General features: G+C 31.8%; 1 protein-coding gene across 1 annotated transcript; it reads right to left on the bottom strand.

The window, feature by feature from the left end:
• Positions 1 to 916: 916 nt before the first annotated feature.
• On the bottom strand, positions 917 to 22,661 carry LOC130897998 (transcription factor Sox-14-like). Its single transcript, XM_057807017.1, has 2 exons — positions 22,269 to 22,661; positions 917 to 3,425 (listed from the first exon to the last, which is right to left on the bottom strand). Exons 1-2 carry the CDS (start codon positions 22,472 to 22,474, stop codon positions 2,927 to 2,929), a joined length of 705 nt encoding a protein of 234 aa, XP_057663000.1. The 5' UTR covers positions 22,475 to 22,661; the 3' UTR covers positions 917 to 2,926.
• Positions 22,662 to 24,433: the final 1,772 nt, after the last annotated feature.

Raw genomic sequence — 24,433 nt, 5'->3', positions numbered from 1 at the left:
AATAATGACTCATACTTTTTACGACCAGTATAAAAGTGCATTTATTAAATTGTAAGCTCTATTCTGAATTTGAAGAGTATGGCATTATAGACAAAGCTTTCGTCGTCGTCTTCTTGGTATTCAATAATTAATTATTTCATTTCATCATCTATTTCTCTGTTTTAATTATTTAACTGCTTCTCTCTCAATATTTTCCTCAATGTTTTTTCTATATTCATTTAGTAAATTATCTTAATAAATACCTAGCGATACTCAATATTACTATTTCGAATATCTACGACGTATCCTCATTTCAAACTCTACCTATTCAGACAGCTTCTTTACCTATTATTAGCAACATCACAACCTTTACTGACACGCCATGGGTTGCGTTACAAAAATATTGAACAATATAGCGAGCTCATAACTGTCAATAAGCGGTTTAAGAAATGGAGTTGTTAGTGTGAATGAAGAATAAAATTTTAATTATATAATTTAAGTTTAATCACGGTATTGAATAATGTGAAGAAGTAATATGTGTAAGGTACTACATCATACTCACTTAGATATAACACATACACACAAATATGAAGGTAAACGTCTGTTTGTCGAAAGTGAAAAATATTGGATCCCCAAAAACAGCCAAGGACTAATTAGTGAAACTTAGGAAAGGTCGTTACACTCTTAAGTCTCGTACAGTGAAGTCTAAATACATTAAACCACCTTTTACAGCTAGAATTTCAAAACTGTCAAACTTCATCAAGTCTACGATACAATGCCCCTTGTTAAATAAAAACTCTGAGCAGCAGATTTAGAGCTTTAGGTTCCTATAAGCTCTATGTTTAATTTGTAAAGGTAGAATAGAGGATGTTGATGTGGGTGACTCTGATCAATTTTGATCAAGTTAGATTTTAACATTTAAATAAAACAATTGGACTAACAGTTCAGTTACATTTATTTAGAAATGGTAAAACACACTGAAATAAAAATTGCCAACAATGTAATCAACTATTTACATAATATCGAACAAATTATAGTCATTAACAAGAATTTTTACATTCATTACTAAGCATAGTACAAAAAATTGGAAAGAAACGTTTGTAACAATACACTAAATGTATAAAATTGCACCGTCCCATTTAACAACATGGCACAGAATATTTTATTTTAGGAATAAAGCCTGATAACATCAATCTCTGAAGATTCACAAAATTTAACATTTTTTTTGCGATAAATTGATAAAAAGTCTCAATATTTTTGTTAGTAAGCATTGTTAGAACGTTTCAGGATGTTTTACTTTCGAAATGTGCAAACATTTTTCAAAGAAAACTGGTTGATTTGTAGATGATAGAATTCATTTCATTGGTTGGAAGAAATCTGATAGCTACTTTTTTTATGTGCAGTACAAAATAAAAAATGCTGTGCTGTTATAAAGGTCAAAATGGACATCTATGTTTTCGCGACTGTCGATCGGTACACGATTTTAAGTTGACACAGTAATTTTATTTATTTGTAAAAGAACAGACAGAATCACGATTCACCGTTTTAAATATTTCTACCGCGTTGTTGTAGCGTCGTCTACAAAAGAATAGTCAGAATGTGGTCAAAACAGTAAAAAAGTTGTTGCTGGAGTAATTACAAAATGTAGACCGTGCTCTGTCAATCTTAGGCTAATTTCAAACCTAGCCGACGAATAATATATAGAAGATCGTCCATTTTATGCATATAATCTGTATCTACAATTATATTAGGAAGTTGGATTCGAAGATGTCTTAAATGAAATCTGTTCATATCTATTCATAGGATAATATAAAATAAATATTTGAAGGGACTAATATATTCAATGGAAATATTTTTCGGTATTATTTAAAAGAGTGATGAAACAAAAGTCCACTTTTGGCCATACTTGAATAGGTAGGAAGATGTTTTAGGATTTTATTTTGAAATAGAGATATATAATATTTATCAGACTTTTTTCCGCAATTAATCATAAAAATATTAAAAATAATTTGTACTATTGCAGAAGTAATATACCAAATGAAATTGCTTAATAAACTGGATCCAATAGAATCGACACTACTTTTTAGTTATGTACAAAATTGATAATTTTTTACAAAAAACAATTTAGAGATTCTAGACAAACACTTTTTTTTACATTCATAATAATTTTGATAGGTAATATGTATTATTTACTATAAATAAGATTTATCAATCAAGTCCAGATCTTTTTTTCCAAATAATTGATTATTTTAAAAAATTTTCCTGGTTTATAATGTTCATTTTAAAATACAGATGGAAACTTCAAAGAGAGTATGAAAACAAAAACAGTGATTAAAAAGTTTCAAAGAATACACGATGATAAAATTACATTTTCATATCCTTTTTCTGGATTTCTATTTGGAAATCGAAATAATATTTATCACTTTCTGTTTTTCCAAAATTTGTTATCAACTTTGTCCCTCTTTACACAATTTGAGCCAACCTTATATCTGAATGAGTATAAAAACATCTAAGTTTTCTACTTACATGTGAACTAAATTGTAATTGAACAGAAATTCGAAACAACGTGTTTAGATTGTGCAGTAAAAAAAGCATACATAGGTATAAACAATAATTTTTCCTGAAAATCTGTTTTCTTGAATGTGATTTTATTTATTGAGTTTCTCAGAACATAATTTTAAGGTAACTATGAAACATTATTCATCGCTAAACAGATCTAGATGAATTGCTAATTAATTCGAAAAAGAGCTATTTTTACAGTTCAGTTATGATATCTAACATTTTTTTCACTTAAGTCACATGGACTGTTACTGTCTCTTCCAGACGGACTATCTCTATATTCAGCTATACCTGAAGAGGTTCCAGTAGCACTCGACGTCGCTAGATTCGAGATATCACTAAACCAAGTTCCTAGGTTCAACCTTTCCGGTAGAACCGGTAGTGGTTTTCATATAACATGAGCAGGAAGTGGTTCGTTTCTGAATTCATCATTCTTCATTATTACACAAACCGGCCTTTTGATGCTTTCTGGACTAGGCGATCTTCTAGGAAATGTAGGAGGGCATATATTACAGGGTACACTGCTGTTCACATTGTTCGTTATCGGCCAGTTCAAACCAGGAGGATATATCGGACTGTTACTGTAAAGCAACGCAAGCTCTGCTGCAAATTTGGATTCATCTGGATGACGGAATGGATGATAAAGGTAAGGCAGTGGTGGAAATAGGGTTCTTGAAAGCTTTAGATGTTCGTGATCGAAGGGAGGTAGACCTGTGGCGGTTGATATTGGAGGCATTAATGAACGCGAAAGTGACGAATTATCAAGTTGGGAGTGAGATAACAGTGGTGAGATCGAGAAACCAAATTTTGGTTCTTTTTTCATCAATGGTTTTGGTTTCCTTCGTGGACGGTATTTGTAGTCTGGATGTTCTTTCATGTGAAGAGCCCTGTAACAAAAAAAAATAATAAAATATATGAGATTCGCGATGAAATCAATCAAATTACAGTGGGTTTGTGTGAGTTCGGAGATATCTGCAATTATAATCTTTGGTTTCAATATTCAATGGACTGTTCTTTGATTTTTCAATTGCCACACGGTTTCAATTTTCTCCATTACTTAGACCTATTCAACAACAAATCACCAGGGTACAAGTATTGACGCATACTATAAATTTGTCGTTGCTAGGAGGTTATGAGTTTACTTGGAATCCGAGAAGTCTTGATTTTAGTCTTTCGGATTTTTCAATCATGTCTCAAATCAAAGAAATTGCGAGGAATATAAAGAACGTTATCCATTATTTCAACCAATTAAACGAGATAATAGTCGGACGGAGCCAAGTCTGGTGAATAATGGGGGTCACGAAATATGAGATTTGTGTGCAGGGGCGTAGTCCTGCAAAAAAACATCTTTGGATAGTTTTCCGCGTCTTTTCTCTTTAATTTTTTCCCGTAGATTGGTACAGTAATGTCGAATAGTAATCTCCAGTTATTGTTCTTCCCTTATCCAAAAAATCAATCATGATTACTCCATGGCAATCCCAAAAACCTGAAGTAAGAACTTTTCCAGCAGATTTTTGGACACGAAACTTCTTAGATCTTGGAGAACCAGATTGTCGCCATTCCATCGATTGTTGCTTTGTTTCTGGATCGTAGAAATGTACCCCAAGTCTCATCCATAGTAACAATTCGGCTTGAGAAGTCTAATCGTCTTCAAATCGAGCACAGATCGTACGCGATGCTTCTACCCTTGCACGTCAACTTTCAAACATTTGGGGATCCATTTTGCAGCAATTTTTCTCATGTCCAAATTGACGTGAACTATATGCTGAACGCGTCCGCGACACAAAAACTGGCCTTCCTGATCGGTCATCATCTTCAATGGAAAATTTACCTCTTTCGAAGTCCAATTCGCAGTCCAATTTTTCATGGTCGCATACGAAGGACATTGATCACCAAGGGTATTAAGGATATCTTCGTAAATCTGCTTACCACTTTACTCTTTTAAATACAGGTACTTGATGATGGTGCCTTGCCCAAAAATGCATTAGATGCATTGTTACTTACGATGGAAAATGTATTTATCTAAACCATTCAAACATGGAAAATTAGTGGTAAGACAAAAATCAATTGTCAGAACCTGTCGCAAAAAGTGGTCGTTTCGAGCGAAAAGATTTGTTGTGTGTATGGTGTGTTTTGAGAAGGTTTAGTGTACTTTGAAATCATTATCAATACCAAGGTATATAGTGGATATCTAATGCGAATATATGAGATTTCATCGGGGAAATATCCATGTTTAGTCAACCGAAAGCGGGTTCTCTTACAATAAGACAATGTTAAACCGCATATTGTGAAAGTACGCGGAGTAAGATCGAAAATCTTTAGCATGTAGAGCGGATCTTCCACTGTGAGGTTAGTGTTTATTCTTATCCATGGCGAAATTTTTGCTTAGGAAATTCTGACTCCAAAGGAGATGTTGGAAATGCAGTGCGAAAAATTTTGCATCTAAGGCCAAAGAATGCTTTCACCAAAGTCTCAAATGTTGTGTTAAAATCAAAGAATACTTTGAATACCAAGCCTTTATTTTTGTATGATTTTTTCATAAACAAAGCGAAGATTGGAAACTGAAATATTTGCAACGGTATTGGTATTCAATCGTCTTCGAACAGTCTGTGCTAACAGCTCGTGGCATGTTTCTAAGAGTTCTATACACTGTACACACTGTATTTGTCACCTTTTTCCTAAATTGAACGAATTATAGATTCGGATCATTCTTTCATTATCTCTTTTTTGTAGATTTCTCATAATCACGCACGTGATAACGGAATAAATATCAAAATGTGATTTTTATATTATAGTAGTACCATATTCTATCGGTATTTTCAGAAAAAGAACTCCACAATGGCAATTGTATCCCAACTATTTATTTTCAAGAAATGTTTCTGTTTGTGAACTGATAAATAGAGAATTGGTATTATTTGAACATAAAGAGATTATTATCTTCGACATACGAAAAGGTGTATATCTAAGCTGAACAGAGTGAGAAGAACGCATTCAAAAATTATTTTTGTAGTTGTTCAAATACGGAAACACTTATCAGTAGTAAGTGATAAAAATATTTTTGAATTGTTTACACAGGTTGACAGTTTACTAAAAGTAAGATAAATAGTTATGTATATAGATATACTCCACTTTTCTTCACCACGACAGGCATTCCTTTAATCCGAAAAATAACAATTGTTTTAAGAAGTTTAGATTTGATATACCTTATACGAGGGTTGCCGTTTAAAACATTTATTACAGAAAAAAAATAGCATGAACTGAAGAAAATTCAAACAATCTAGTATAGACGCAAAAATGGCAGAAAATTGGAAAAAAATCAGAAAACAAACCAAATCATGAAGATATTAACGAGCAATGGGAAGTTATCTCAACCAAGATTAACCTACGAATGAGAGCTGATGAAGAATATCATACTTGACTTAAAAAAGAGAAAGAAATTGAGATGCATTGATAAATAAAAATAAATCGAAGAGAAAAAGAAAAGGAAACTTTGACTGTAGAAAAATTTCATTAAGTCAAGTAACAAACAATATAATATGGTTCCAAACAAATTTTATATGAAAAAATATATATTAACATTCTTATAATATACGGGATTTGAATTTTCCTTCAAAATTTTTTGTAACCTAACCAACAGGACTCGCACATAGTCTCTGAAGATAATAACTTTGCTATCGAAACGCGTATCCGAGAGTTTAATGTGAGTGTTGGTGTAGTGTTAGTGTTCAGTAAAGTTGAGTTTTGTTAAATGTACAGCGATATTTGTTCACTAAACTGATTGATATGTAAACTGTTTACCATAAGTCCCTGAAGACGATAAGTTAGTTATCGAAACGCGCGTCAGACATTATAATGTGCGAGTGCTGGTCTAGTGGTAAAGTAAACAGTATGTTCAGTATGAATCATCAACGATTCCAAAAATTCCAACTTCATTGATTTATATGTATCAATAACATGCGCAATATGAATATGAAACGCTCAAATAAAAAGTGCCAGCTTATATAATTTTCTTGTTCATTAACATAAAAATAACTTCAAAAATATATATGATCAAAATTTTTAATATTGACCTATTTTCAAATGACCGAATTGTGTCTATTAATCAATTTTGAAAGGATTCGATGTACCGGAACTCCGAAGATTACGCTATAAAGAAAAGTTACTCAGAGTAAATACATACTATCTAAACCAACATATTCATCTGGCGACAAAAGATAATGCTTCCATTGTAAGGACACATTGAGCACCTCCTGTGATCTCATTCAATGGGAGATTGTCTCCAAGCAGGTCCCGTCTCGCGTCTCGTCCTCAATATAATGCACCCCTTTCACGCCGTTCGGGCGCCCTCTTTTGTTCTATTCGTCGAAGCAATTGGAGTATTTACCTCTAGCGATCGCTTCACATTTAGAAGCCAGTAACACATTCAATTCCATTCTCCTCCTATTCTATTCTGTTCCCTTCTATTATGCAAGTGTGGAAAGCTGGATACGAATCAAACAATCTACTAGACGATTTCAAATAACGGTGTCGGTGCCTTCGTTCATAAATATTAATTGGAGGAATTAATGCAACATAGTTGTTTGAGACAGTAGAATTGTGTTGGAAATCAGAATAATTTGTCAATTTTTAGGTGGGGTATCAAATAGTTACTGTAGTATATATTTTTAAGAAAATAATGAAATATAACTTGATGTTGCAGCTGCAATGATATTAGAGGACAAACTTTTAAGGTCAATTTATAAACTTTGACGCACGCGCCCGCGTTGGCCCACTCGTTCGCGCTCTACATAAATTAATGTGGTACTGACAGTACTGACACTTGTGGTACAACTACACACACTTCTTGTCCTCTTGCGCGTGAATGTGTTGTATGAAAAACTAAAGTTGCGAGTATCATCCAGTTCATTTTAAAATAATATATATCTATTGCATGCTGTTCATCACTTAAGATAAGTTTAGGTAAAGCTCCAGCTTTCGTCCAATGTTCAGTTAATATTGGTGAATGTTTGCGCAAACGTTGGACACCTCGTGTAGTAGCAGTACTACATCCAACCTTTCTTCCAATGTTCAGCAGTAGATTTGAACGCGAAATGCAAATTATCATCAATTTTTTCAGCATTGACTGGTAAGACGTCAACCCTAATAAGACCTAACTAATTTCCTTCAAGAGGAAAAAAAGCCCATCAAGCTAGACGGGCAAGTCTTTAAGTGGAAAACTGAGGGGAAATATCTGGGACTCACACTAGATAGTGAACATATCTGGAACAAACATGAAAAGGAGATAATCACTAAAGACACAAAACCTCTGATAGAGTGTAAAAACTTCACGGGGAAGAATTGGAGTTATAACCCAAATACACTATTATGGATGTACAACGCAATTGTGAGACCAATCATCAAATCTGGGGTATTGGGGTAATAGTATGAATACCAAGAGGAAGAATCTCTCGAAGAAACAAAGACTGGCTTATATATGTGCAGCCAGAGCTATGAAATCATGCCCAACAACTGCACTAGAAGTGATTCTAATCTCCCACCTCTCCTCATAGTACTGGAAAGCGTTCCTCAATAATGATCGAATCTGGGACAATTCTAAGCTGTAAAAGTAAGTGGGATCAAAACACCATACACGGAATGAACAGAAATGCCATTAAATTGTATACGGACAGATTTAAAGCAACAGGAAGAACTGGTACAAGAGTAAACGGACCCAGAATAAAACACTCTGAAAGCCTGGGCAACACACTAAGCATTTTTCAAGTAGAAATTCATGCAATTGATAAATGTGTCCAGTTCAATATAGAGAGGAGCTATTGCAAACAGGGGATCATATTCATGTTCGATAACCAGGCAGCCATTAGAGCTTTTTGATGTAATATCATAAAATCCAAATTCGTTTGGGATGGCATAGGAAAATTAAACGAGATAAGCAAGAACACTAAAGTTATCCTACAATGAACTCCGTGGGTATCCTACAGAGGCTGAGACAGGTAAAGACTTTTCTGGGAAACTATAATCAGAGAAGATCTGCTGAATGTAAGAACAATTTTACGAATGCTAACAGGAATCCTATCGGGGCACTACCACCTCAATAGACACTTAAAGACGCTATACTTAGATAATGGGGCGTGCAGAGGACAAAACATCTATCCACATTCTCTCGAAGCGTGAAACACTACATAAATCCAGAGCACAACACCTGGGAACGTATGACATAGAAGACGAAGATCTTCGGCAGCTGGATTCATCCCACATTCCGGAGTTTCTAAAAGGAGGGAGATTAACAGATCAGCTTTAAACAATGGGTTCTCCAGTATGGTAGCAAGAAAGGGGGACAAAATAGATCCTTTGGGTCGAGTGTATATGATAACATATAACAACAAGGAGAAAATCGAATGGAGGAATTGAGAAGGTAAAATACGGAGTGAAGAAGACAAATGGGTGCTGTATTTTCTCTTAAAAAACCAATTCATGAGTCAGAGCGTTGTACGCCCTACTAACCGAATCAAACACCATGATTATGGTTATGTATTTTGGGATATACACTGCATATTCGTTATCAACTATTTGAACTAGAGAAAACAATTAACAGTGATTGGAGTAGGAAGTTACAAAAAAAGGGCTCTATATGCAGAAGGACAATTTTGATTCTCCTTGTCACAAAGTATTTAATGAACTGAACTACTCCCGTACCCACCACATTCTGTATATCGGGCTCCAAGCGACCACTGGTTGTTTTTGGACCCGAAAAAAATGCTGCAAGAAAGACAGTTTCAATCAAACCTCAAATTATTCGCTAAAATAAGAGCCTATTTTGTAATGAAAGAAAAATTGTTTTATAAAAATAGCATTGAACGGTTCGGAAAGCATTGAACTGGTTATTAAACTCTCGAAGGAAATTTCCTTGTTCAATAGAATTGACATGTGACTAGCTGTCCCAACTATCATCGAAAACATAATAGAGGTTTGAACAGATATTTTATCTAGTTAATTTAAATATGTAAATCGTTTACATCAGTTTATACAAAACGAAAAAAACAGTACTAAATTAAATACAATTACAATACAAATAAATACTATTAAATACAGAACAGTACGAGTACTTGACGTGAGTATATCCTTGTTGGATTCAAAAGGGATGTGCTATAACTGCTACCCAGATATACTGATGTACACTTCGCTAGGTTTCACGGAATAGGATGTATTTTCATGCAGAAATTATAGACGAAGGAATATCAGAAATACACACCAATTTAATGTTTGAACAGTGTGTTACATATTTGTTAATAAGAAGGTAATACCTTAGACTTCATTTGTAACTGTATCCCAAAAAGGCTTTCGCGTATGATTTGACATGACGAAATAATAAAATAAAGCATAAATATTCAGAGAAATCCAAAAATTTTAGATGGGGTGCATATATTTCATTTTATCTTTAAACGAAGTGATTTTATTAAGAACACCTGTTGACCTACAAAAATCGATTTTAATTTTGTAATGTAATAGGGCTGAAACGATAGTAGAAATATTATATTAGTAATCCAAAAGGATATCTTATCATGATTGAGCTTTGCAGAAGTGTTTATGTTTAAGAAAATTTGTGATTACAATAACATCGGAATGTCATTTTTTTGCCAAGGAATAGTTTCATTGTATATATAAATAATTACCTTTAAATATAGTATATAATTTTGTGTTTCCTAGGATAGTACTAGTTCGTTGCTTAGTGCTTTTCCTTTTTTAAAATCAGTCATCTGCAGTACTCATTTTCTTCCATCTAAACATTGCATTTTCACTTTTTCTCCAGTTTGATATATTGACCAAGTCCCATGTATGTTTATATACAGAAACTCAATTTGATTGAATTATATTGTACCTATTTAAGATAAATTTATAAAAAAAAACATCAACAATAATGTAATTTCACAATCCAAAGCTATCTTATGATCCCAGTAATAAATTATATATGTATTTTAATTGAAAAACTCAAAATTTTTATTGGGGAGATTTCGTTAAATAGCAGTTTATACAGAAGCAATGACGAAATTGTCCCATTTCTAGTTAAGATATAATTAAAAAGATTTATATTGTGAGAAATTACTCCAAATTTAGATATGAAATCTTTTATCTTCAACAACGAATCGTTAAAATATAGTGTAACAATAAAATTGTACACAATAATAAATATACTTGAATTGGATCTATCAATTATGGTATGCGTGATATTTGATATATGAGGGTTGATATTTATGTACTAAAATTATTGTGAACAGCACAATTAGCTCTCTAACTTTAAAATGAAATAAGTACGTACATTGCTAAAAACAAATTTTACCTACAATACTTCAACAGTGACCCTCGTATTTTTCCATAAGTTATCATCTAATAATTGAATTATTTTATCAAATTCTCTTATCTCTTTTGTATTTGCTATTCTATTTTCACACTTACACATATTTTCTGTTCATATCATTCCAAGAAAATGATTTACTGACTGCTTCATTCGAGATTTTATATAAGGTATTGAATATTCTAATCAATACTAATATTGTATTATATAATCCTCAGGACTTTTATGTGGAAGTTCTTACATATGTTTGGAAGAGTTTCGTCAGCTTTTTGATTTTCAAAAAAATGGAAAAGTGAAACTAAATATTATGAGGAGAGGCATATTCATATTTTTCTTTTCAGATTATTGTTTCAGAACGACAAATATAGAATAAAATACATTTAAATCACCATATTTTCGAAAATAAAGATTCATTACTTCATAGTGTCTACTAAAAGAAGAACAAAATGGAATAATTTCAATTCAATTGTAATTCTTAAGAAAATGCCACAAAACTTTAATATAAATAACTTTAAACCAAATTCATCTAAAGTACTTTAAAAAAGTGAAAAAGTGAAGGGTATGTAGAAGGATACATTTTGTCCAGCATTTCTTTAACTCAGATTTGTCAATTGCGAAGACGATTTCATCGTTGCAGTCAAGTTCCTTCATGTCGAGCCATTTCAACAGTTTTGGAAACAAGAAACAGTCACTCGGGACTGAACTTCGAAAATTGGGTGGATAAAGGAGCCATTTATAGCTCTCTCCATGAATTTTTGCTATGGAAAATGCACATCTCACAAATTTGGTATTCTTAAAATTTATATACTATTATTTTAATTGCCGATTCAACTCGGGACCTATCTTTGGAAAACTTCCTGTGGCTTCTTCAATATCTCGCCCTCGACAGGACGTCTAAACGTTCGGCATTTTACGTGATGTTACGTTCAAGGAATGCAGTAAACATTTTTTCACCACCAAATTGATGGTGCAGGACTCCAATAGTATGTATCAAGCTTATCATTGGTTGGAGTAATTGTTTTATGATATTTTATGTGCACACATAATTCACTTTCTTAATTTTCTGATTGTAAAACATAAACTGAATGTCGCAGCTCATTCAAATTCCAACAGCAGTAAAATTTTACATGCCTGTTGATAGGAATAGTGTTGCCCTGTTAGAAAAGAGTCGGAAAATTCAGAAAGTTATGGAGTTCTCAACTCCTAATTGCTAATTATTCAAATGATTTCACGGCGACTACGAAGAAATATAGAAATTAGAATTAGAATTTTTCTAGTTAGTCAAAAAAACTGCTGAAACTGTTATAAAAGGCATATTTCTAATGTAGGTACAGTAGAAGTAATTGAGTATCTTTTGCATTCATTTATGTATGAATAATTTTCTTTTGAATACATTGCCAGAAATTTGTACAGTGTTTCTCATAATATGATTCATTATTCCCGTCACCCCACATGATAAATATTTTGCACAGATCAATCAGACACGTAGATAGACACTTCAAATTTATTATTTACAATTTAAAGTGTTATCGTTTTGACAGTGGAATTATTGGCATTTGTTTATTTTAAAGTGCCATTGTTTCAAAAAACAGATTGATAAATAAAATCATAATGTTTCACTTAAAAAGCTACTTAAATGAGTACAGAATATAAAAAAGATAAAGTTGATATCCATATTATAAGGAATTATCATTTCCTACTTCGAAGAATGATTAATTATCGACTTTGATTGAAAATTATTGATTGATATATAAAACTTTATGATTATAATCATGTATAATAGTACATTTATTCACTTTTTAAATACCATTATAATTTATTTTCTTTGTAAACCTTTTTAAATTGATTCACATTAATTTAATTTACTCTTTGGTTACCAAATCGTCCTAATTTGAGATCTTATCTGATAAAAAAGTAATTTTTAAAAGCTGGTAAAAACATTGACGTTTCAACCTCTTTCAGTCTTTATCAAAATAAATTGATATTTATCACATTCCCATACAACCAAACTAGATTGAACTGTACCTGTACTTTTCCTAAATTAAGTAGTGCTTGAAGCTTCAAGGATTTTCCAGCGGCTCATTCATATATTTAGATATTGAAATTCTGGTAACCGACTCCGAAAAACCCATTAACTGGTATTCTATTTCGAGCTTTTTTTTCATAATTGTGGAAATTCGTAATGTTGAGATACTCTAGATTCAGTTATTAAGTATTTAAATGTGGTTGAAGATTCGAGGTATGTAGCAAAAAAAAAGGATAATGATTGGAATTCCTCTATCTAAATCCGTTAACAAACCTGAAGAAACAGGTGAATGTTCAAGTAAAATTTTTATACTAAAATACAAATTCGTAGTATTTTAACCAAACAACATGATATTGTCTATACATTAACAATTAAATCAACTCCAGACACTTTGTAATTGCGATATATCAATGGCATTTATTGAGCTATATCATTTTTGGGTAGTCTCGATGTAGTTACCTTTATCCTGGTTTGAAATTGATTGTATATAATTTGAAATAGTAGTAGTCACCTAATTCTAAATTAAAAATTCATATTCAGACTATGCCTACATATATATAACACTAACAACTTGCCAATTCTCACAGTTATTAAGCTGCGATTGCATGAGTGCCCCATCTCAATAAACAGAGATTTAAAGTGATTCACTACAAAGCAGGTCGTCTGTTTTACAAAAGATAACAGAGCGCGCTTCAGAATGGGCCGTATGCGTCCTATTAATGGGACTTAGGTACGGATTAGACAGGGCATATTAATAAAGTCATAATACTGTGTTATGGGATACACATTTCGGATACTTTGTTTGGGAGCTCACTGAATTAATTCGTAACAATTGGGGGAAGAAACGAAGTTGTTTCTATTTCTGTTGCTTAATATTAAGGCTTAATTTCAATTTAATACAATTATTTTCATTTACGAGATGAGATCAAAAAAATATAATGAGTTATCTTATGGAAAACATAGTGAAAAACTGATGTGAATAAAATTTGTATTTATTACTTTAAAAGTGCTACTCTTGGATGAAAACCACTTATTGGATAGGAAGGCTTCTTTGCAGGAGCTCTGCTCTGTCGCAGCCCTTTCAAACCTTGTCATTTGTGAGATGAGCCAACAAGTGCATGGCGGGTAGATGTACTTAGACCAAAAACTGCGCGAATTGAAAACGAATTGTGACATGGCACATTGTGAGGATAACTGTTGGCCCATTTTTGAGGTATTTTATTTGTATCGTTTAGGATTTTGAATTTGTCCTCTTGTGAAGAATTCGCAATATGCCCTCACAAGTAATCGGTTTTCCGTTGAGAACTCGGAATTCTTGACTTAGATTCATAGTCATAGTCCCGACATTATCTCCAATGAGTCTCGGAACAAATTGGTTTCACTCGTCTTATCTAAAAATGGTTTTTAATAAGCTTTCGACTAGTCAATCGTCTGTTCTAGTCGTTATTTGTCCTTAACTGATTTATTTTTAAGTCCCTTATATCATTTTTAAATCGTCTTCAAAGTTACTACATGATCACCATAGTCAAATTTTGACATTTCGTGGGCTTTTTGAGCATTTTTTCAAACTAAAAACAAAGCTTGATGCGTTTTTCAAAATTTTCGTGTAACTGCAAATGCGATCTTACCTAATTGTAGCTGCTTATCTCAACACATGAAATAGATGCAGCGGAAGTAATTGCTGCTGTACAGATTCATTCACTGTATCTTTGGATGAAATGTCATATGAATATTAATGGAACAATTTAAATAATATTCTTCAATTCTATTAAAAATTACCCTCCCTTGTTCCTCTGAGAAAAATTCCTACTAATATATGCTCTAAATTCATATTTATAACAATCAATTACAATTAAAGTGATTGTGTATAATGAAATTTTGATTTTATAAACAGTTTACAACGTACGTAAGGATTCTCATAATGTCCTACATAGTCACGCGAGGTTTGAGCGTAATCTGACATTTAGATTTTTTGCAATGCCCCATTTTGAATTTGTCTCAAATCTCGGAAACACTCAATGGTACAGTTAATATATTAGAAAAATGGTGATTGAAAAAAATAGCCACTAGCCGCAGAAATTTTTATATTTCAATAAGAATTTGTTAGTCTTGTACAAATAATTCAAATAATTAGTTTTAGTGAAAACATCAGTTTTGATTCCATGCTCATAAATTATACAACTCGTGATCAATCAAACAGTAACTTTTGTTTGATTATACCAGACGTTTTATTGATTTTTAAGGAGTTTATATTAAGGTACTCAAATCAGCAGAGAAGCTGATCCTTGAGTATTTGATTGCACATGAATTCTGAGTAGAATCATGAAGCCCAAAGATGATATTCACAAATGTTTAATGTCTGAATGGAATTTGAAGGAAGTACATTTTTTAGATTTTTTCAATCAGATCATATCTGCATACAGAGAGATTAAGAGTTGATCAACTATAATAATGTAAGATGGTCTATTCCTTTTCTAGATATCATTTCTTTCTATTTTCTGGTTTATCTCTTTGCGAAACATATTCTACAAAAATAACTAATAGGGGAGTGTAATGTTTTGTTTGGTTAGGGTTGAATTTGGGTTATTTTAAGGTGTTTACTACTTGTGTTAATCACAAATGGGAACAAATAGATGTTCATGCACCTAACAATTATTTATCCAATAAAAATCTGTCCCTGGAAGATAAAAAGTAACATCCCAGTTGGATAATCCCAGAACAAATGAACAGTCACATGTAGAACAAATTAGTCGTTTTATTGTTTGTGTATTTAGATTATTAAAGTTTATTGCACATAGAAAATATGTATTTAATAATCTCCATTAGTACGATTCCATTTGTTTGAACATGTACAAAATTGTTTTAAGATATGCTTTATCTCACACGAATTGGAAACGGCACAATACAATTAAAAGAATACAGAATAGTTGTAAAATATTCAACTATATACTTTAGTAAATATTGTTATGTTTTGATAAGAGGTACTAAATTTGCTTTTGAGTTGTAAACTACAAACAAAGGGGTGGTCCAAATTAGTTTTAGGAATGTTTTATTAACATAATTATTTCTACGAAAACAAAATTTCAAAGTGCAGCTTAGGAGATCAAATTGTGAATTTTTATTACATACCCAAACATCTTGAAAAACCCAAACGTCTCTTATTGTCAAATTTTACAATCAAAATGTTTTTTGTTGAGCTCCAAATTTCAAATAATCTCTTCTCTAAAATAAAATATGTGAAAAATATATAGTGCTCCATTATTTTTTGATATAATAGCATTATAGAATCTGAACAAATTTTTTACAAGAAAATAAAAAGATTCTTGGAATTTCTAGCTCATTATGGAATTTTCATGATTCTCCAAATTGTTTTCAAAATGGATAAAAAAGTAATGAGAATGTTCTATAACCAGTTAAGTAGAAACAAATATTATTCTTGTTAGGCATTAAAAAATTATACAGTGGTATGAAATACGAGGATGGACCCAAAAGTACCTGGCCTGATCAAAAGTTGGCGGTAGTTGCTTAAAAAATACCACTGTATTAGAAAAGTGCACACGGCACGCAGTTTGGTATTTGTTTAGTCATCAATAGTGGACGTTTTCAGTGAATTTGTAAACAAAGAAAACCAATATGTGTAGATTCTACTCTGGGTATCAAGAGTGAAGTATAATACGACCTGCGAAGACCAGCATGGCAGTGGTCGACCAAATGAGGTGACGACCCCAGAAATGTTGAATGATATCCACAAAGAGGTACTTAATGATCATTGACTGGAAGTGGGAGAGATAGCAGACGTAGTAGGCAAATTTGGACATGAGAAAGCTGTGTGAAAGTTGGGTCAATCACTTCACACTCGAAACAAAAGTACAATCAAAATAATGGACTCGAAAGGGAGAAGCGGCTCCAAAGAAGGCAAAGACCGTTCCATCTGCAGACAATGTCATGGAGTCGGCTTTTTTTTGGATGCGCGTGGGATAATTTCCATTGACTATCTTGGACAAAGAAAAACTATAGTCGGCGACTATTATGCTAACTTATAGCAACGCTTGCGCGAATAAATCAAGATTACGTTAAAAAATAAATATATTTTTTTCCAAAATAGAAGCAAGACCACGTGCATTCAACCTCTTGCAAAATGAAAATATTACATACGATGTACGTTTGTCACTTACTATTGGTTGTTCCTATTAATTCAGATATTTTCTGTGTAGTTGCAGACCTCCAGAAATAAATGCTTAACACAAAAATCTCGAGCCAACACAGAGATTATATTCCCCATAGACGTCGAAAAACAGCTAAAATGGATCAGAAAAGTAACTAGACGCTTTCTAGAACTGCAACTTGCATGAAATAAAAATGTCATTAAACCGATACTTTACCGAGTACTTTATTTTAAATATGGGATTTATTAGAAATGAACCCAAAGAATGAAACGAAAATCTTTAAAGCTTTCACTAACCTTGAAACTTACAATTGGCCAAACTGCTTGTTACTGATCGTGAAGCAGTGGTAAAGCTCTCTTTACATTTTATAGAACATTTAATATCATCCGCAATAAACAAAAATGGAGTACTTATAATCGAAAGGTGAAGAATCAGTAATCCACAATATGATTATTAAAGATACATATACCTGCTTCAAAGACTAATTTATACTGAAATAAATAATTTAGGTCTAAGTGGTTTTAATTTAATTTTCGAAGAACTATTATAAAAAAACTTTTTCGTCTGTCATCTTGTTTTTTGTATAGCCCTCGTTAAATGTACATTTTTTTGTGAATGATATATAAAAAGACCAAGACCAATAGTAAATAATTGCTTGATGTAAGAATATTTTTATGTACTGCTACTATTTTGAATAAATTTAATGTCATCTTTGAAATTGTACCCTTGTTTCAATAGTAGAATAGATTTTCAGGTTATTCAAATAAGTCTATCCCAATCGTTCACATATATACTTGTGAAATCAAAGATATTTAAATTAAAAATAGTAAACTTCGTAATATATCACAATCATTTGTTTTTTCACATATATTTCTACTCATGATTATTGTCGTAAAGTAGAACTTTTCGAAGAAACAATGAAATAGAGAATGTTAACCAAATTTTTTAAATAAAATTTCGAACTTTTCTCAAATCACTTTTAGTCGAAAAATCAATTGAATCATAAAAAGAAAAAGATTTGCGAAAAAATATTGTTCAAGATGGTGTGAAAAATTTTCAACGTTTTCAAATGAACAAAGCATTGTTCAAGTTCAAGATCTGTCTAAAATCATTGAAGTCTGAGAGAGAAAATTACCTAATCTATCTAATAATTATTATTTTCGACGTATTTCTGGCTAAAGTCGAGTTCTAAAAATTTTCTAATGAAATCACTATTGGCGCGAGTCTATTCAATCATAAGTGAAATGAATAGAATGAATTGTAGTTGTTTCATTGGTCATTTTCTAAAATAATAATCTAGTACATTTTCGACAGAGCTATTCCAGAAGGCCAAAAAGCATAGGAATTTCTTCTGGAAATAACTTATAATAAGGTACTTCAACTACCTTATAAAAACGATTTTATTAATTAGAAAAAAGTAATGCTTTTACTTTCTACAAAAAATATTGAAAACGAAATGAAATAAAATTGTAAGAATTGGAATGTGGCAATAATTGGTAAAAATACTGGGTGATTCAAAAATATGTACTTTACTTCAAACTCAATTGAAAATACGAATAATTTGATCACATAGATTGATAAAAATTTCCAAAGACTACGTAGTGAACAAATGAATATTTTCAAGGCGTCAATTTGGACTAAAATGGTATTTGTTGGAGAGTTTTATAAAACAATTCTTCATTTTATCGTTAGATTACAATTCATGAAATTATTACCAATTGTTCAGAATATTAAGAACGATATACATAACATTTAGGGTAAACATTATGCATATATTTGTCTGAAAGAACATGGGTTCAAATAAGTCAAAATACAATCACGATCTAATGCAAATTTTATTGTGTTCATTATTCAAAAACCAGACTATACATTTGGTGACAGTAAATCAAATGAAATATTTCTTTATCTTTACGTAACTGAAGCCCAAATAGACTCATTTTAATAGGTTTTACAATGCACGTTGATTTGCTTCAAGGAAAGTGACCTCAATAATTCTCTTTTAAGTAGAGATTTATTAGAAAAAAGCTCACGAATTGAAACCAAAATCTTTAAAACAGTAGGTGATATTTGTTCACCGCTTGTTACTTATTGTGAAGGGTGAAGCACATACTAATTGAGTGCCTTTTGCTTTGTATGGAATATTTAAATAGGACTTGTCTTAATTACTGTTAAGTCTGCTGCTTATCTTATTTATCACATTATTATCTTCACTTTGCTTTTTGTTTGTTCGTTTATGTAAATCCGTAATCTCGTGACACAATTTTGATTTTGTTTCATTTTGAGTGAATTTATTTATATGATGCAAGTGATGTGAATAAATCGACATCAGCTAAGTGTTTAAATAAATGGTTAAACAATTCAATCTCTCAATTATGGAGAGAATGCAAAAGTGCAAAATGAAAAACAGCTTTAAAGAAAAAAATAATTGTTAACTCCAAAATGAAAAAAATAATAAGTAATAAGATAAATTTACTGAAATTATTGTCCATATGTTATGTTAAATCATTAAACAATTAACACCGTTATTGCTTGAAATAGACAGCTTATTAAAAAAAAATCTAGAATCACCTAATTACATCATCAGGGCCGGATTAAGCTAGGGGCTTGGGGGGGCTATAGCCCCGGGCCCCAGGTCCAAGAGGGCCCCATCATTTGGAAATCATTCTGTATTTTTTGATGTGTTGATACCACAAATCTAACGTATTGATATTATTTTGTGAATTTTTCCGGATTTTCGAATTCCTTAAGGGGGCCCCGTCATTATTTTAGCCCCGGGTCTTATAAAACATCATGGATATAATTGTGAAACATTATTTTCATAAAACAGAGATTACGTTACTTCAAATATTTTGAGAGAATGAATATAAGACGACTGCAGATTCTGTGTAGAATAGAGTGAAACACTGGAGCGCATAATTTATACATACAGCAGAAACATGTGCCAGGATATTCAGTTTGATCAAGATTGAAAGCAAAGGAAGGAAACAGTGTATCTCTCAGGTCGCAGTGCGCGTACATAACCTTTATAAACTTTAATCTAAAAGGGTGAAAATCGAGTTTATAGATTTCGGCCCATGCTATCCTGGTGACCTTATCCTTGCCATTAGAACTACCAAGCATCGAAGTGAATATAAATTTTAAAAAGTCACGATAACAGAAAAGATCCTTTCTTAAAAAAATGTCAAAGCTGATGCTGATCCCTAACTAAGAGATCCTCACATCATATAGACAAATTCTTTAATAGAAAAAAATTAGACCCAACATTTTTGGTAAATAGGTCACTTCGTACACAAACTTGTGTTGGTAAAATGAAGATTCCTATTTTGGATGTCGCGCCCGTGCAAGTATGCAGTATCAACGGAACAATAATGTGAAGATAATTTATAATATAATTCGTGATTTATCTTCTAGGCTTTCGTGAGTTTCTTATTGCCAAATTTTTTGATAAATGGATTGAAATTTGATTTGATACAAACGATTTTTAGATTAAAATATGATATTAATAATATTTGTCTGAAAAACAAGGTTTTAAATTAGTCAAAACACAATCCCACTCTAATGTAAAGTGTTTGAGTGACAATAAATCTTTCTAAATAATTAGATTATCAATATTTTTAATATAAGAGCAAATGAAGGTGTATTTCATACAATCGGTCATGTAAAAAAACTTATTTTAATTATTGTTTGCTTCGTCGCTTCATTATTTAACGGAAATCCAAACAACTGATCAAGGACTAAAATAAGTGTTCGATTTAACAACTACACAAACCACTCATTTACAGTGCCGTTAAAAGTTAATATAAGTTGTATGTAAATGCTATTTCAGTACAATGGATATACATATCTGCTTTATTTTCCTGACCTTCACGAGATCTAGTTGTCCTATATTAGTATCAATAGATTAGGATTTGACAAAACTAGATTATTTAATGCAATATTCGTCTTTATAACTAATTATAATAATTTAGAATCTTATCCGACCGTTTACAACAAATATGGTGATCAGAGCATTTCGTAACAATATTGAACCATAATCAAAGACCTTAATTTTCTTTATCACAATAGGAAGATATACGATAGCTTTATAATGAAACTTTTCACTGAATATTTTGCGTTGAGAGTTGTTGTGAACTAATATCTTTTGCAACTTCATATTTAATAACCATCAACATAACATAAAATCTAAAGCATATTTCTTTTTTGATGACGACTATGAATAAATAATTGCATAAGCTTGTTGTACCTTATGTGAAGGATTATTATCATTAATATATTTATGGACGACATGGAATTAGTGAAGATTATTATTATAGTTGTTTTCTACACATATTGAAGCTGATAATTTACTTCAGTCCCGTCTTTTGCGAACAGGTTTTACATTATAGATTATCAGAGGAAAATATTTCAGTTTTCACGTTTTTTCATTTCATGATATATAGATTTTCATCTAATTTAATGATGCATGAAAAGCAAAGTAAGTGTTTTATCTTATATAAATGTATAGTTCACGGATAAGAAAATAATAACAAATTTGCTGGAAACAACAATATGATACGGTAGGTTAATGTGAATAAACAATACTCTGACAAAAACCTTGACTATGATTACAGAGGGGGTCTTATTGAAAGTATTTGTGGACGGTGGCATTTATGTTTTATTGATTGAACATGACTGTTCATTTGACACAAAGTTTATCTAATATGCTCACGTTACCTGGCACAATATGTCAACAAATTTTCCTGTAGTTGATTTAGTTTTCAAATATTCAGGTTTATATAAGAAATTTACGAAATAGTTGATAATGAATTAATTATAAATAAACGTTCTTTTGGTGATTATTATATATTTTAAAGATAATTGTCTTCATTAAATTACATTAACATTACTACAATTACGAACAATTATGGAACAATTTTAACAAATGATTATCTTAATCTCATTCCTTCATAAACATTTACGAATCAATTTTACAGGTGTGTAATTATCATTAGTATATTGAGGAATTTTCTATTACTGGTCAATATGATTTCTAATGAACGTTTTTTCAACTTTTTAATATTCTACTTCTCATGGAAACTAGTTACTTTCTAAATCTGTGAATGTTTTTGTTATCATTAAATGGAAACGTGTTTTTGTACCTACTTATAGACGATTTAATAAATGCATGTATATATATATATATATTTACCTTAATCTTTTAGCTTCATCAATGAACGGTCTCTTCTCACTTTCACTCAACAATTTCCACTCAGCTCCGAGTCTTTTAGAAATTTCGGAATTATGCATTTTAGGATTTTCTTGAGCCATTTTCCTTCTCTGACCCCTGGACCACACCATAAAGGCGTTCATAGGCCTTTTGATATGCTCTTGATTAAGAGGTTTAGGCGAAGACATGTTTTCAAATTCAACCGATATACTTAAAATTTACTGACCGTTTTTAATTATTAATATTACCGTTAAAGTTTGTTAACTTTTTACGATGGTGACATGATATTTCGAAAGAGGGATCGGAATATCTCGATGATTATTATCACTTGTGGTGCTCATACGCGAATGGTCTGAATGATAGACTGATATAAACACTTTGACAGTATTTTCGAGACACTTCCCCGATTTCTAAATGTAGGAGTGGGAGTGATGTTTGGGGGCGGAGAAATTGCTCGAGCTAGACGGCGGCATTACAAATCTAACCGCCAGATTAGCAGAGATGTAAAGGAATTGGTTAATAGTAAATTGGAGGTTTGTTGAAGGAGAAAGAAAACAAGCAATTTAGGAGTAATTATTATATAATGTGTGGTTATATATACGGTGATTTTCAATAAATTAATTTGTCAATTTTTATGTACACTCATAAAAATATATACATTAACATTGCTATATACCGTAAATATCAAAATAATTTTATCTAAAATCCTGAAATATGCGAATAAAATCCCAAAATCGCACATCGACTTCTGGAACTGCTATATCAGAGACTTATTTCTTGGGACAGCATTTCACTATTTTTCACATTCACAGTTCTGGTGCAGTGAGAGGTCGGGTATTATTACCAACTGCAAATTACTAAAGTTTCACATGCAAATGAAGAATTATTTCCAGTTATCCATATTTTGCCTATGTACCTATAAATAAACTCTGTTTTATCGATGGTCAAAATCGCGGTTGGAACTTCCTAGTAATACGAACTAAGGGAAGACCAACTTTCGCCAACATCCGAAATTTTGCGTTTATTTAAGGGTAGTCAAATAAAAAAATTAGAGACAGATACTTGTTCTTTTATTATGTCTCACGTCTCTTCGGATAGTCGGCTCAGTTTCAAATAGTTTAAATGATAAGTCTCTTAAATTAGGGACCAAAAAATGTAGGGAACATCACTTCAAAAAAAAAATGTTGCTAGTTTATCAAATTGATTTAATATTTTAAGGAAAAGCGACTTTCAACTGGGCAGTTTTTTATTCTCTGATATAGATAGTACCAGTACCTACTTGCATCATTTTACGTGATTACTAACCTCCTTAAAATTGTAGACTTAATATATTTATTGTACAGAGGTATTCACAAAATTGAGAACAGTAAATATTCCAGGTATCTATTTAATATATTATCTACAGGTGGATAAGGTTAGATTATTCTTTATTAATGGACAGCATTTGTTTGCGTCTTTGCAGATATTGAACCAGCTCCTATATTTGTGATTTTTTTCTTTTAAAGCTTTTCTTCTCGATCTCTTAACTAAGGTAGCTCAAATTCATGTCTTTACTCTCTATATTTCACTCATGCAAGTTTCGTGAGTTTTGATTTATTTGGCTCTTATATATTTGGTGGGGTGCGAGGAGCGCATGTGCATGGAGCGCACAGGCACATTTAGAAAAAAATTCATGCATCTAGCGCACACTACCTGTGCCGAATCCGACAAGTCGTTCGACGAGCGCACAAGAAAATTTGATCTGTCGAAATGAGTACTAGAGATGGGCAAACATACGAACTTATGAATAATTATTATCATTAAGCAGGGCCGGATTAAGATTTATAAGGCCCGGGGCTAAAATAATGACGGGGCCCCCTTAAGGAATTCGGAAACCCGGAAAAATTCACAAAATAATATCAATACGTTAGATTTGTGGTATCAACATATCAAAAAATACAGAATGATGGGGCCCTCTTGGACCTGGGGCCCGGGGCTATAGCCCCCCCAAGCCTCTAGCTTAATCCGGCCCTGTCATTAAGACAAAACAAAAAACCATCAGTAACATCTAAAATTTTCCAAAATGAGCAAATTTTCAATATTATATAAGATATTGAGCAAAAATTGCTAGAAAAAGTTATTTTTTCTAAGAATTAGTGCATTTTTGG

This window comes from Diorhabda carinulata, chromosome 1 (genome assembly GCF_026250575.1).
Source record: "Diorhabda carinulata isolate Delta chromosome 1, icDioCari1.1, whole genome shotgun sequence".
NCBI classification, from domain to species: Eukaryota; Metazoa; Arthropoda; class Insecta; order Coleoptera; family Chrysomelidae; genus Diorhabda; species Diorhabda carinulata.
The sequence above is the reverse complement of the archived record's forward strand: the minus strand, read 5'-3'. Positions and strand labels throughout refer to the sequence as shown.